This window comes from Pangasianodon hypophthalmus, chromosome 8 (genome assembly GCF_027358585.1).
Source record: "Pangasianodon hypophthalmus isolate fPanHyp1 chromosome 8, fPanHyp1.pri, whole genome shotgun sequence".
Classification (NCBI taxonomy): domain Eukaryota; kingdom Metazoa; phylum Chordata; class Actinopteri; order Siluriformes; family Pangasiidae; genus Pangasianodon; species Pangasianodon hypophthalmus.
In genome coordinates, this window is record NC_069717.1 from 27,308,853 (window position 1) to 27,323,291 (window position 14,439).

At 37.5% G+C, this 14,439-nt stretch overlaps 1 protein-coding gene across 1 annotated transcript in view; it reads left to right on the forward strand.

Annotated features, from left to right (window-relative positions):
- The first annotated feature begins 369 nt into the window (after positions 1 to 369).
- The window catches only part of nr6a1a (nuclear receptor subfamily 6, group A, member 1a), an 81,714-nt gene continuing 67,644 nt past the window's right edge, over positions 370 to 14,439 (forward strand). Inside the window, exons 1-2 of the mRNA XM_034306583.2 lie at positions 370 to 578; positions 4,622 to 4,666. Coding sequence (XP_034162474.1) covers positions 518 to 578; positions 4,622 to 4,666 — 106 coding nt within the window. The 5' untranslated portion in view covers positions 370 to 517. The remainder of the gene's footprint in view (positions 579 to 4,621; positions 4,667 to 14,439) is intronic.

Below are 14,439 nucleotides of genomic sequence, written 5' to 3' on the forward strand. Positions count from 1 at the left end.
AGACAACCTTTGCATCTAATAAGTTAAACTTGAGCTGTATTTACTAACACGTGCAGACAAAAAAATTTAATAACTATTTTTTTAAATAAAATATATAGTATTTTTTGTAGTAATTTAGAAAATATATATATATATATATATATAATAGATTTCTAGCTGTTATGTTATGTTATACAGTGAAATTATGAGTCAGTTAATAATACTGTACATATCGCGTTTACCTGTTATTTTTTTTCCAAGTGCGACTACATAGCAAATGGCGCTTCCTCAAATTCCTACAATACCCACAATGCATCAGCGGCTACGTGACTCTCAGGGGCTCACTCTGATTGGCTGAGAGATGTTCAGAGGGGAGAAAGATGCTACAGTTTATATCTAAGGCATCTTGTCGACCTGTGCGCGTGCGGCTTGTGACTGAAGTTTGATGTATTAGCTTTGTTTTTTTTTGTCGTTTTTTTTCTGTTTTGTGGCATGAAATGTAAATTTCCCAGGATTTTTCGAAAATAAAAGAAGAGACATGGTGGACAAAGTGAACGGAGTTGACTTCTCGGAGAGAAATTACAGCACGACGACCAATGGTATGACGTTTTGTAATGTTTTTTTTTTTTTTGACAGTAAGTTAGACATTAAGTAATGTTTTTATGCAGCTAATTTTTTTTCGCATTTTAGAATTAAACTTTATAGCGTATGTTTGTTAGTTTTACCCTCTTTTAAAAAAAAAATGCTGTTTTTTTCCTCCGTGGAGTAAAACTGAAGTAATTCAGTTAATTGTGTTAGCAGTTGGAGTGGTTGTGCTAGTTAGTTAGCTAGTTAGTTAGCTAGTTAGTTATGCTACCTTGTTGCCATTGGTTACCGTTTTATGAACTCTTCCTCTTACTGACAAGCGTGAGAGGATTTTATTTTTGTGCCTTCAGGAAGGAAAGATAATGCTTTTAACAGGAAAGTTGTTGTTGTTGTTGTTGTTGTTTTTTTCTTTGCAGATATTTTATTTGCCTCAGCTCTCCCAAAGCAGGTCGTAAACAGTGAACTTTTGAACTTGGCCAAAGCTTTTCAACCCCCACTTCACACGTTCACAAGCTCTCAGGAATGTGCAGCCAAAATACTGGATTTAAAAAAAGCATCCCTTATATACACCCTCTAGAGAAGAAATGCATGCTGGGAGATTTGACCTGGATTAATAAGAAGTCTTAATGTTACTAATAATGAAAACACACATCCTGGACATCAGGATAAATCAGGATGTAGAAAACAAGCTCCTAAAAACAAACAAACAAACAACACACGTGTGCATTTGTTTGGAAGTTGTTAGCAATATTAGACACCTTTATTTATTTAAATAATCTAATAAAATGCACGAAATGTACCATATTCACACCTTTACAAAAAGCCATAAGTGTTGAATATACACGAGTTTGAAATTTCAAAACAGTAACACTAGTTTCCTGTTTCTCGCAAACTGATATTACTTTAATTTATCATCTGAGTCTAGATTTGCCTCGACATATTCTCACAGATTTATGAAACTGTATTCAAACCTGTCAGAAAACACCGTAGCAATCAAAATGAGATAGGACGAACGTCACCCAGGTTTCCGGATCGTCCTCTTAAATCTGAATTTGGACCCAAACACCAATCTGTATAATGAGATTTATAATCAGAAGAGAATTATTTACATATCGTGTAGTTCGAGTCGAGAGTCTGTGAGCTGATTACGCTGTTCATTCAGGAAATCTCATCAGATACGTTGATTCAACAATGCTCCTGATTGCTGAGTTTCTGTACCGTTAATCCCTTTTAAGAGTGTGTCATGCATATCTCATTATTCAGAAGGTAAAAGTGGAACACACACAGTATGCCTGTAAAAGACCAGGGCAACAATGTCAGGCTAAAAACTAAACTAATAAAAAAACAAAAACACACAGCTGCTTAGAGGAGCAGGAGGATTTGCGTCATGATTGTGTCACGTACCTGAATCATTTATAGACTGTATCAGGGTCATTTTGTCTAATTTAATTCTTTTCTACGGATCATCAACTGCATGAACAGCATTTTTTTAATTCCTAAAAATGGATTATTATGAATTTTTAGGATAAACGTGACCCGCTTTGTGGCACATACAGACACAGAGCCATCATTTTGCATTCATCTCAGTATAACATACTGTATGCATGTCCCTAGACTCGCTCTGTTTATTTATAGATCAGAGGAATAATGATTTAAATCCTCACAGGCATGTTTTATACTCGATCGGTGCTTACGTCTGTCATTTAGATATCCAGAGTCACCTCTGAGACACGGCCATGAGGTTGAGAGCACAGAGGGTGGAGGTTAATCACATTAAGCACCGTTTAAAGATCGTTCGATTCCACACGCAGCGCTACAGACACGTCGATCGCTCTCGGACATCGAGCCCGGATCAGCATGACATGACGGACGTCAGAGATCCGGCTTCGCTGGCTTCAGTTCTGTTTATTTATTCTAAAAGGGATTTTTGCCAACACATCTCTCCTGTTTACAGCAGCTGTAAATGTGATGCGTGTCGCTGTGGATCGGATTAATGCGTAGCGGGATCTGTTTTGTTTGTTCACACCTGAGTGCCTTGTAGATTGTAGGACGGCTCTTTGCTCTTTACTCATCATCCAGGTCTTACGTCTGAGCTCACTTCATGTCTGTTTATTGATAAGCTAGGACGATATGTGGAATCACATCAAATAATTAAAAAAAAAAAACAATAAACTATAGCTTCCTTACTATAACCCTTAGAGATTATATATAGATTTCTCAGGATGAGATGTCGCCCTTAGTGCATCAGTGTTTGAAACAGAGCTTATGCATGATAGATGATAGATTGAGGGTGATGTGTGTGTTTTTTTTATGGACTGCGAGTCTGACCACGTGTGTGTTATCAGCGCTTTGTGACAATTGGCACAGATAGGGAAGATTAGGGCTGTAAAATTCAGCTGTTTGATCTCCGAAAGGTTCATCGTGGGCCATTTGCCCAGAGCCCTGCAGACATAGAGCTGCTCTGTCAATCATTGTGTGTCCGTGTCGCATGGCCAGCGAGGTGAAGACAAAGGTACGGAGCTCCATTGCTATGGTAATAGATTCAGCACTAGGTGCTCCTCTAATGACCCCTTGACCACTTGGATGAAGGTCATGTGTCCTCCACCTTTTGGCCCTGATGAAAAAGTGAAGGCCAGCTTTTCCTCAGGGTGAGGGATGGAATTGATTGGATTTGTTAAATGTGGAGCAAAGGTTTGCTCCTTGTGCCTGTGTGCATTTTTTTTTTTTTTTTTTTTTTTTTTTTTTTTAAAAACCAAAGGTCACACCAAGGTTCAGTGATTCTCCAGGTGGGGTCTGATGATTTTCAGAAATGATTACAGTATTAGAAATCACAATCTGTTATTACCAAGAGCTATAAGAGCATAATATTTGACTAATTGGGTTATTTTCATAAAATGGATTTGACACTTAAAGAGTATAAAAGAGGATTTTTGCATTTTTAAGAAACAGTCTAAAGACTTTAGATTATGTTTATGTACACAGAAGCACCAATCTAATAATAATTATGTGTAAAGGACCTAGCTTTTTTTTATGCACATGGCTTATTAACATCATTTTTAATTTTAATCAGATAATTAGATGAAAGAAAATAATAGCACCCTTTAAATATCTTTTGGGAAATTTAATTGTTACAGATGATGATGATGACACAGTACTGTGCAAAAGTCTTAGCCACATGAAAAGAAATGCTGTAAAGCAAAGATGATTTAGAAAAATCTGCGGTAAAGAGCAGTAAACAGTATTTTTGCTGTGACAGCCTTTGCCTTAAAATGTATCAGTCGTCTCACTTCATGCAGTTTCATAAGGAAATTAGTTTTTCTAAACATCTTAGAGAACATGCCACAGTTCTTCTGGAGACTTTGTTGCACTGTTGCACATTATGTTCTGTCCATTTTTCTGAAAAAATTTATGTTTGTAAATTTAAAAAGTGCTCTTTTTTTTACTGATGCAATAATGCAAAACACTTTAACTACCCAATAGTTAATTTGGATTTAAGAAAAAATTGTGTGGCGAAGACTTCTGCACAGTATAAACTCATATTGACTCAGTGCGCATCAGTGAAACATTTTTAGAAACAACTAATGACAAATATTCAAAAGTAAAATATTAATTTGCTTATTAACAAATTTCAGATATCAGACAGTGTGTCAGTGTTATGCATGTGACACCAGATGAATAGAAACTTTCTGAAAGGTGACACGTTTTTGACAAATGTCTCCAGACCTGATGTGAAGAAAGTCGTGTGTGGCGTTCATGTGTGAAAGAGAATCGAATTATACGTTACTGAAGAAAACCTTGCGGCGTAAGAAACGCTACTTCACACACTCTAGAGATCTGAGCAGTTGCAAGAAAGGACTGTAGTAAAAATTAAGAATGTAAGAATACATTTAAGGAAGATGATTCGCTCTTGAATTGCTCTTTTGTGATTGTTGAAGTTGGGGGAAAAAATGTCAGGTGGTCAATATGTAGAGCTCAGAGAATTATAAACAAACATAACAGCAAATCTCTTCTTATATAGTGTCACTAAAAGCTAAAATACATTTTTCCCCCTGTGCAGGTTTCTATGGTGAGTTGCTGGAAGCAGATGAGCATGATGGGACAGGTGAGTCGGATTTTTAAGCACATTTCAGCCAAAATTAATCAAATCAACAGATACACAGCAGCTCAGACGCTAACACGGTATTTCACAACCATCAGTTAAATCACACCAAGAGAAATGAATCATTTACTTCACACCTTCATTTATTAACCGTTGCTGTAGTGAGTTTGTAGGGGTCACTAGGGGGCACTGTATAATTTCTCACATATGATTTGCAGTCACTGAATGTGTACTTCAGCAATGATTAAAGCATAACATTGATTATTTGTACATTTCCTACTGCACCAGAGACCTTAATATTGTGAATATTGGTATTATAAAATCTTTCTAGATGCTAAACTTCTGTTTCTGTAGTCAGACGTTTGGACACACGTGACAGAATGTACATTTTTCATTATTGTGAACCCAGTGTTATCTAAAGACTCATGCTAAAATGCTTGAAATTTATTTCAAAGACAAATATAGTATATTGTTTTACATAAAATATACTGTTGATGCCTGTTCCTTCAACAAGTAGTTTCTTTTAAGAACTATTCGAGTTCCTATATACGCGTCTCGTAGTTATGTCACTGTTATCCTAGAGTGTGAATACTCAAAACGAACAGAACAGTCGTCTTTAAGGAGACGTGTCCAAACATTAAAGTGTAAAAGTAAAGGAGTAGTGCACAACGTTTCTTAAGAAACAGGACAGTCCCACAAACAAAGCACCTTTTTATTGATACTTGTCTTATAGTGTTATCTGAAACACTGAAACAAAACTCATTTATGTCACTACATCAGTTTAGTGACCAGTAAAACAAAAAACTCCTCTTTCATGTGTTCATGTGTGATCTGAAAGCAACTCTTTCAATGCACAAATGGATTAAACGTATATAAAAACAGCTGAACGCACTACAGTTCATTATGCTGCACATAAGTATTCGCCCCCTTGAACTTTTCCACATTTTGTAGTGTTAAGTCCTGGAATTAAAATGGATTTAATTGGTACCCTATGTCATTTTTAACACATTTTATGGTCCTGAGTTTATCACTCTATTTTACCCCCTAGTGGAGTAACTGAGCTCTTTTTTCACATAATGATTTAATTACAGTCAAAAAGATGATTTTAATTCACACACGGATTCTAAATTCATGTGGTCTGCATTAAAACCTTTATCGGGCCGATCCTGGCCCACGCTGTATGTTTGACACACCCTGGCTTATGGCATTAACATTTGTATAGAGGAGGAACAAAGCACAATTCAAGGTAAGTCTCCTGAAATATGCTAAAGGGTTTTTTTTCTTTTAAAAACGTGTCACATAAAACGGAGGAAACTGTATTTGTATACTCTGTGTGGTTTTGTCCTAAAGGATCAAGTGGTCCACTTAAAAATGTGAAAAAAAAAGATCAGACTCTATTATTGACCCGCTTGTGATTATATCAGAGTGTTAGGTGGCTGGTAAAGAAAAAGGAATGATTGAGCTCGTGCATTTATTCGAATAAAACAGTTTTGTGGTTACAGTGATAGAGGGAAAACCGTGATATTGTGTTGTACATTTAAAATCCTGCAAATTCATCACCCCCTTTTTTTTTTTTTTTTTTTTTGCTTCCCCGATATAATAACTCGCACTCTGTGTAACCTCTGACCTCTGGCCATGTGATCCTGACCTGCTGCACAGTGGGATGTGCATGTGTGGGAATGCTCAGGACAAGGTTCAGCTCAAGTTCATCTCATTCTCTTTCTCCCTCTCTTTCTCCTTCTCTCTGTCTCTCTGTCTCACTCAATTTCAATTTCAAGGTGCTTTATTAGCATGACAAACAATTTGTATTGGGTTACAGAGTGTGTGTCTGTTAAAAAGGAGAATAATAATAATAATGATGATGATGATGATAATAATTCTTATTATTATTATTACAATAAAAATGCTTTCCATTTATACAGTGCCTTTCTAACACTCAAGGTTGCAGTACACACATTTATATTAATAATTGGAATAATAAGGAAACAAAAACTATTTTTTGGGAAGAATAAAGGGAAAAGATACGTTTTATGCTTTGACTTTTGAAATTAGAGCGAATTCTTGAGGAGAGTACGGTGCTTGATCAGTTCCTGGCATTGCAGATTTTTTATAACGTGACATTAAAGTGAGTCGTATTTCTAGTTGCTTCCAGTCCTTTGTATATGCATTAATCATCGACAGGACGAGGATGTTGTTAATTAGAGGCTCAGGTGTGTTTCAGTGTATATGCCTGCATGTACAGTGTCAGGTCAGGAACTTGTATTTTTGCCACACTTATTATATGCTTCATCTCTAACACACATTTCATTACTTTTATAGAATTATTCTTGAAGACAGGTAGAATAAAGACCTTTATGAAATCTATGCAACATCCTTTAGAGTGCTTTTAAATGTGATGTATGGTGTAAATGTGCCCATGGTGTGATATTGCTTAAAAATATCTCAAGAGACTAATAAATATGTCTAAAAATCTTGAAATCTCAGTATCGAGTTTTGTCCTCACACCGATGTGATGGTTGGTGTCAGATTTATCTCCTCTTGTAAAGGTTTGCGGTTGTAAGGCCACGATTCCAGATGTTAGGAAATGTTCCACACACAGGGACGTTTAGAGCTTGCTTCCGTCAGGTGGTTGGTTTTAATCTTTGCCCTACTGCGTAGTCATTTGAATAACTTTTAATGTTTTTGTGAGCGTGTGTGAGGGTTTGAGTAGTGTTTGGAGTCGTGTCTGCGCCGAAGTGCCAGGTGGCTGCAGTAAGAGTGGAAGGGTAAAGGGGGTCAGCGCGAGTTCAGCCGCTCGCGACCCCGGCGTGACTAGCTCGTGTAAACCTGTGGGAAGCTCCGATCATCTGGGGAAAGGGGCATGGGGGACCTGTTAAACCACTGGGCAGTGAAAGGCCTCCATTGTTGCCCGAGGCGGTAATTGATTTATGAGCTCGAACATGATTGGGTTGTAAATGTGACTGTGGAAAAGCTGCGTTTGCTCCCAGGATTCCTTAGCACCCTGCGAGATTAAGCCGAGTGTTTATGTTTCTGGTATTTATGATCCCGGGTCAGGAATGGCCGGTTTTATTGCTACAGCTCAGAATTTTGTCCTGTTAAATGTATGCGATGATTATTATTTCAATTATTTCAATAGACCCCACAGACTATTATTTCTATAGAGGACTACATAGAACTGCATTGTGTTTGGGTAAAATCAGGCCTCATGTCTCTGTCACAAATATTTCATGCATAGCACAGTGTTTAAAAACGCTTTTCACAGTCACACGTCTCTGTCGTCTCTTGTGTATAATGTCATACTCGAAGCGTTAGCAGTGGGGTACTCTCTTAAAAGCAGTAGAATATCCCAGTCTGTATAAACATACATGAAGAAAGAAAAAATCCACAATTTCTCGCTTACCCCAAAATGTAGTCGATCATCTAAGACATGATTGGTGTTTGATTTTTGCTTTTTTAGCCTTGCACTTGAGCCAGGAGGCTAATATAGCTAACACAAGCAACACTTCCCATAAGCACGATTGAATCAAAGATTAGAGTAGAACTTCAGAGTAGAAGTTTTTGATATGATACTGCATTATAATATCGTAAGCCCTCGTAAAAGAAGTCCTATATGAAAGTGCTGCTGAGCGTGAGGTATTCCTGCAAGCTTTCAAACCTCGGATTCAGCCGTTATTAAGGTCAGATGTGTTTTTGTGTGTGTCTGTGTGTGTGTGTGTTTGTGTGTAAAATAAATTCAGGATTTGTTTGGGGCTAATAGAGTTGTGCGGGGTCTTAAACCCCAGACAAAGCGGGGCGCTGTCCTTAATCTGAGCAACCTGTCAACTTCCTGATCCATCCCGCCGGTTTCCACGGATACGTGAGCTCCCCAGCCAATCGGCGGCATCCTGCGGCCGGCGTGACCGATGGGATTATAGGAAACGCGGCCAGTCAGCATGCTGGTTGTCCTGTTAAAGCTGGGCCAGTGTCAGATGGTTTGTGTTTGGATTTGGGGAGAAGAGAATGACACCCACTGTGCTGGGTCGTTGGGGATGTGTTGTGTTGTGTTGTGTTGTGTTGACCCGTACATCCTGACACCGAGGCTCTCGCACACTTTTGCACTCTCTCTTTAATCCATTTTGCTGGCTTTGCAGATATAAGGTGTAGAGCTTATGAAGTAAATGCATAGCATCATATAGCATGTAATGGAAAACCAAAAAAAAAAAAAAAAAAACCTCCATTTTGCTGTCCGTTCTCAGAGTTGCACAATACAGACAGAAAATGCCATGGGGTTTGGTATCACAATGATGACCAGAGAAGCAATAAACTGCTTTTTGTGCATTTTTTGAGCAAAATACACTTTTTTAAAAAAGAATAACAGTTGTGCAAATGATACTTTTTATTTTATGGTTGTATTCTGCATTTCTTCATCGAGCAGGACTTTTTTAAGGCCGTGGCAACATGCAGTGAGGTCGCATCTCAAGTGGCTTCCTGTTCTCTACTTATGAAATCAGTATCTAACCAAAATTTTTTTCTTTAACAAGTACTTTTAAAATCATGTTTTAAACTTGAGCACTTAATAAATGCAGGAAAAAGATACTATGTTAAAAGCATGACTGACACAAAACCATAGCTTTCACACAAAATTGTTACACTGCAAATATTATAAAGTACAAATATAATAACAATCAATCAAAAAGGTTTCTTTATATGTGAACAGGTTCTAGTTTAGTTTGTAGTTAAAAAAAAAATAAATAAAAAAAACTTTTCCAAATCCAATTTAAATCTTTTACATTTGCTAGAGGATAAGTAAGAATTAATTATTTTTTTTCCCCTCCTATATCTGATAAATTTTTTTTCTGATCCTGGATATTGATGCCATCTCTATAGAGTGCGTTATATGACCGTGATTCAACTGCGAAATGAGAGCTGAATTTAACACGTACGTTTGTCAGTATGTATTTACTCAGGTAAAATTTAGTTTAAAAAATACCTCTGTTAATACTACTCTTAGAAGTGCAACATATTTAAAATTTACATCTGCCACCACGGCTTGATTGAGATGGGCATCTAATTAATCGCACTCGTCTGTTTCGAGTAGGGCTACAATGATGAATATTCAATAAATTCGTCAAATTCGATGACTACATGCATATAAAAACGTTTATAAAATTAAAAATAGTGACACGTTTACTATCAAACCTCTAACTTTCGTAGACTTACCTCATTGCCAGACATTGTATTTTACCTTCCTAACACAAATCTTTTCCTCACTCCCGAAGTTTTTATATATCACTATAGCTAAGTAAAAACATAACAAAATCAAGACAATTGGGAAAACCGTATGAAAAACATCCCACGTTTGGGGAAACAGTTAAACAGCTGTTAGCCATGTTGTAAGAAGTAAAAGTGTTAATACGATTACAGCAGTACATGTTGCTATATTCCGGACATCGTTTCAGACCTTTCATTTTAGTTGATTACACCAGTCAGGTGCAATAAGTTTGCTACACCGCTCCGGGCCACTAGCTAGCATTGCTGAGAGGCTGGAATGAATTGCGAGTTAATGAGCGTGCGTTAGCTCGCTCTCTGGAGCAGTAGGAAGCCCGGCTTTGTTTACCGAGACTGCAGAGTTTAGCGTGTGCTGTGGTACAAATATGAGACTAATTTATCATTTATCCCCATGTTCTTTTCTTCATCATTTATCATTCATACGCCAGAACTACCGTAAAGAAATAGTCTTTGATAAAGTTGTAAAAAGGTCCATCTATTAAAGAGGACAGATTTATTTTTTTTTTTAAAAAAGAATTATTTCTGTAAGTTCCTTAAACTTAAACTAAAACTTACAAATATCTCAGAAAACCTTTGAAACTTTTTTGTCATAAGTAGTTTACTAGTGTAGCTTAAAGCTTCTTTTGATGTTATAAGAAACCGAATGTTTTAGGTTACACAGCTAGCGCACGTCGTATGCGGTGCTCATACGCTCGCTGTTTTATCATTAGTGACCAAAACCAAAATGTGACCTCAGACTTTTTCATCCTGCGTGGTCTTTCTTTGATGATAACATTCACCTAATATTTCATCTGCAATGCGACCACGCTGAAATATCCTCATATCCTTCCCACATAACAGATCAAATCAGCTGCGTGGGAGTGTTTTCACTTCCATAAAGCTTCCAATGCTGAAATTCAAACTGATAGCATTCATTTTCCCAATCTTTTCCATCATCCATACTGATTAAGCACAGAACAGCAGCACGCTCCCAAAACCTTACTGAGGCAAGGAAAAGGAGCAGTTTAATCACGGTAGAGAGATCAAATGACATCAAGACTTATTTTCTTTTAAATAAAGAACGTTTTCTCATTTTTTGTTTCTTTGTTTTACGCAAAGAATGTTTTCAGAACTACACTCACCAGAAATGAACAAAACATGAAACCATTAATCATACCATCATTCAAAACTATTGTTTAAGGTTAATACAGATTACTGGTGTAATAAATTAATTTAAATGCGTCAGTTATATTGATTTGTTTACATTTTTTCTCATTTTCTCATACACTTGCTCATTTATGTTTTATACAACAACATTGTAGGGCCACGGTTTATCAAAATTTAGTATTTTTACTTTTTAAAGTTATAATATTTTGAGAAAAAATGTCATATCACAAAAAAAAAAAAAAAAAAATCTAAATATTTGATATTATGAGAAGGAAAAAGCAGTATTTCAAGAATAAAGTCAATAGTTTGAGAAAGAAGTCAATATTACAAGAACATAATTCAAAATATTTTGAGAAGAAAGTAATACTACAATAAAATGGTAAATATCAGAGCTCAAAATACTGTGACTTTATTCTCAATATATTACTACTTTATTCTGAAATATTGTGAATTTTTCCTTGAAATATCAGATATTACCACTTTAATTTCAACGTTATGACTTTGTCTTGAAATATTATGACTATTTTTGAAATATTGCCACTTTTCTTGTAACGTCAGATATGACATTTTTCCAGAAATATTACCAGTTTATTCTCTAAACATTATGACTTTATTGTTGAACTATTATGAATTTTTTCCTCATAATATCAGATATTATGACTTTTCTTGAAAGGTTACGAATTTATTCTCGAAATGTTGAATTTTTTCTCATTATCAGATATAACGACTTTTTTCCCAAAATATTGTGACTTTATTCTTGAATTTTTTTAAAACCTTGGACTTATAACCCGTCATGGTTTTAAATGGTTGCTTAATACCACGATATTTTTTGACTGTTTAAAAATGTCCGATCGTGGTACCCCTAATCTCAGCATGCACTTTTAAAGATGACCACATGGAGGCATCAGCGAGTGATCAGGAGAAGATAAAGGCCTTTCACTCAGATCCTCATTTGCCCTCGCTGAACTCGACACCCAGATGTAGAGAGCTGGCCACGAGCCCACGCACATGCTTCAGCGCTGTCCTCACACAACTGAGGCAAACATATGCCTTCCCTCGTTCTCTTTTTCTCACACACCCTCACTCTCTTCTCTCGAACTGCCGAAGAGCTAACTTTCATTCCCCCCCCCCCCCCCCCCCCCCCGCTCACAAGTTGGCAAGCCGGCCTTTTTAACGTACATCCCCCCCTCCCTTCTTCTCTTCCTTCCCTGTAGTTTTGTAATCGGTTCGTTTTTTGAGTTATGACGGATTAAATGGAAAGCAATTGGATCTGATTTGCAGAGGACAAATGGTAACGCCATGGTTCAGTTCCCGAGCTTGGGGAGGGGGTTAAGGATAAATGCAATTATCTATCCATCGAGCGAGTAAATAATTCAGTGTAAGCCCATTAAACTGCAGTGGCATGTTTTTTTAATATAATTGTGGTTAAAGGCAGATGCTTTTTTTCCTCCTTCGTGTCGACGGTGTCTGCTCGGAACATTAACTGTTAAACATGCTGGAAACTGCAGCAGCCGAGTCTCTCGCTGTCTCCTCTTCCTCTCAGTTCTTTTAGTTTTTATATAATTCATGCTGATCGAGAGAGTGGATTTGTTCCTCCTCCCTCTTCACTCTCTTTGCTGCATTCGACTGCGGGCCCGGGAGGCCAACCGAGTGCTTCCAGGTCACGCAGAAATGGGTCGTCCTGTTCCTCTTGTCACTTCCTGTGAAATCAGCCGGCTCAGCAAGCATGAACTGAGCTTGGAGGGGGTGTGCTGTTTTAGGAAAATAATGAACGATGGGGTGATGTGATGAAGCAGAGTTACCAGTACAACCCTGAAGTTGATTATTTTCCTATAACACCACATCCTAAAGTACACCTCATACCACAGTAATTTACCAACAATAAACAATTACTTTTTAGTACTTAAAAAATGACTCATCATGCTTTTTGTCCATTTATAGTTACATTTAATGTTTATAAAACACATGACTTCTTGTTCTCATTTATGTAAAGTAGCTACAAACAGTTAGGCCCTCACCAGCCTTTCTTTTTCTCTCTCATGAACTCTCGCAAAGCGTAAACTATTATGTCCTGAAGAATTTCCTGTCTTCAGATACAGCTTTACCTCTGACACTGGAGGCTCTTTCCATAAATAATTGTCTCACCATATCAACAAGTAGATCAACAAAGTTTTTCTTTAGTTACATAACAACCCGTTTTTTTTTTTTTTTTTTTTAAATAAGGCTTAGATTATGTGGAGCGTCCAACTCTGATGATTTAAATAATTCCCCTAATCAGTGATCTGCTTTCACAATTGAATTCCACCCTACACACAAATTCATTATTCCCTTTAGCTGCAGCAAAAAAAAAAAAACAAAAAACAGGAGGTCAAAGAAAGAGGGCGCAAACGCAGCAGACAGACGGCTCTTGTTTACCAGTGGTGGTTTCTGAGCCTATTATAATGCAGTGAGTCAGGGCTCCGGTGTCACCGCATCGTCTACTCCCTGTGCGTAAAAAAGTTCAGTTTGTTAGCCGCACAAGTCATGAACTCTGCAGCCACCCTCAGACACTTTCCACTGTAAAAGAGACCAGAGAGAAGGAGAGAGAGAGAGGGCGCACAAAGCGTGCTGCATTCAGTCCTCAAGTGGAAAATGCCAATGTGTTCGAAATTTCCCAGCATGTTAAGCAATTACAGCAGGATTGCTTCCAGATGATTCTATCTCCCTTCCTGCTGAAAAAAAGGGGAAACGAGCGTTTCAAGAACTCGGCAAGCTGATTGTCTCGGGCTCTCGTTCGCTCCCTTGGCACGTGGAGAAGGTCAACTTCAATCGAACCTGACAAAAAGAGAGTGAATAAGGAAAGAACTGCTTAGCTGTCAGCAGTAATTGTCATATTTAATAATTCTTTTCCTGTGCAGGTAAGCGTTTTTTTTTTATGCAGAGCTCTGAGTTATTTAAAGCTCAGACTATTTCTGCATGATTGAAGGGAGAGAGCATGGGGAAAATGGGTTATATTAATGGTTGCTTCTGTGCTGTGATGGTGTCACATGAACAGACAGATGGATATATATACAGTCACAGTTACGCGTGGGGAGAAATACTGACAGCAGGACAGTTAGGTCAGACACTCCGTCTATTGTCCATCCACTTGCACACTATCCTTTTTACCACCACTTCTGAGGAGGTCAAGATTTGATCCAATAACAAACCTTGGTCTTCTAGTCTACTAAGCAAGTAAAAGCTCCAGTGTGCAGACCAGTCCCATCTTTTGGTTGCCAGGAAACTCGGCTAGGGTTAGGGTTAGCTAGCTAGGTAAAAAAACATTATTTCAAAGTTGTTGGGCGGGGTTTCAGCTATGAGATGTGGTGCTCTGTCTACTCATC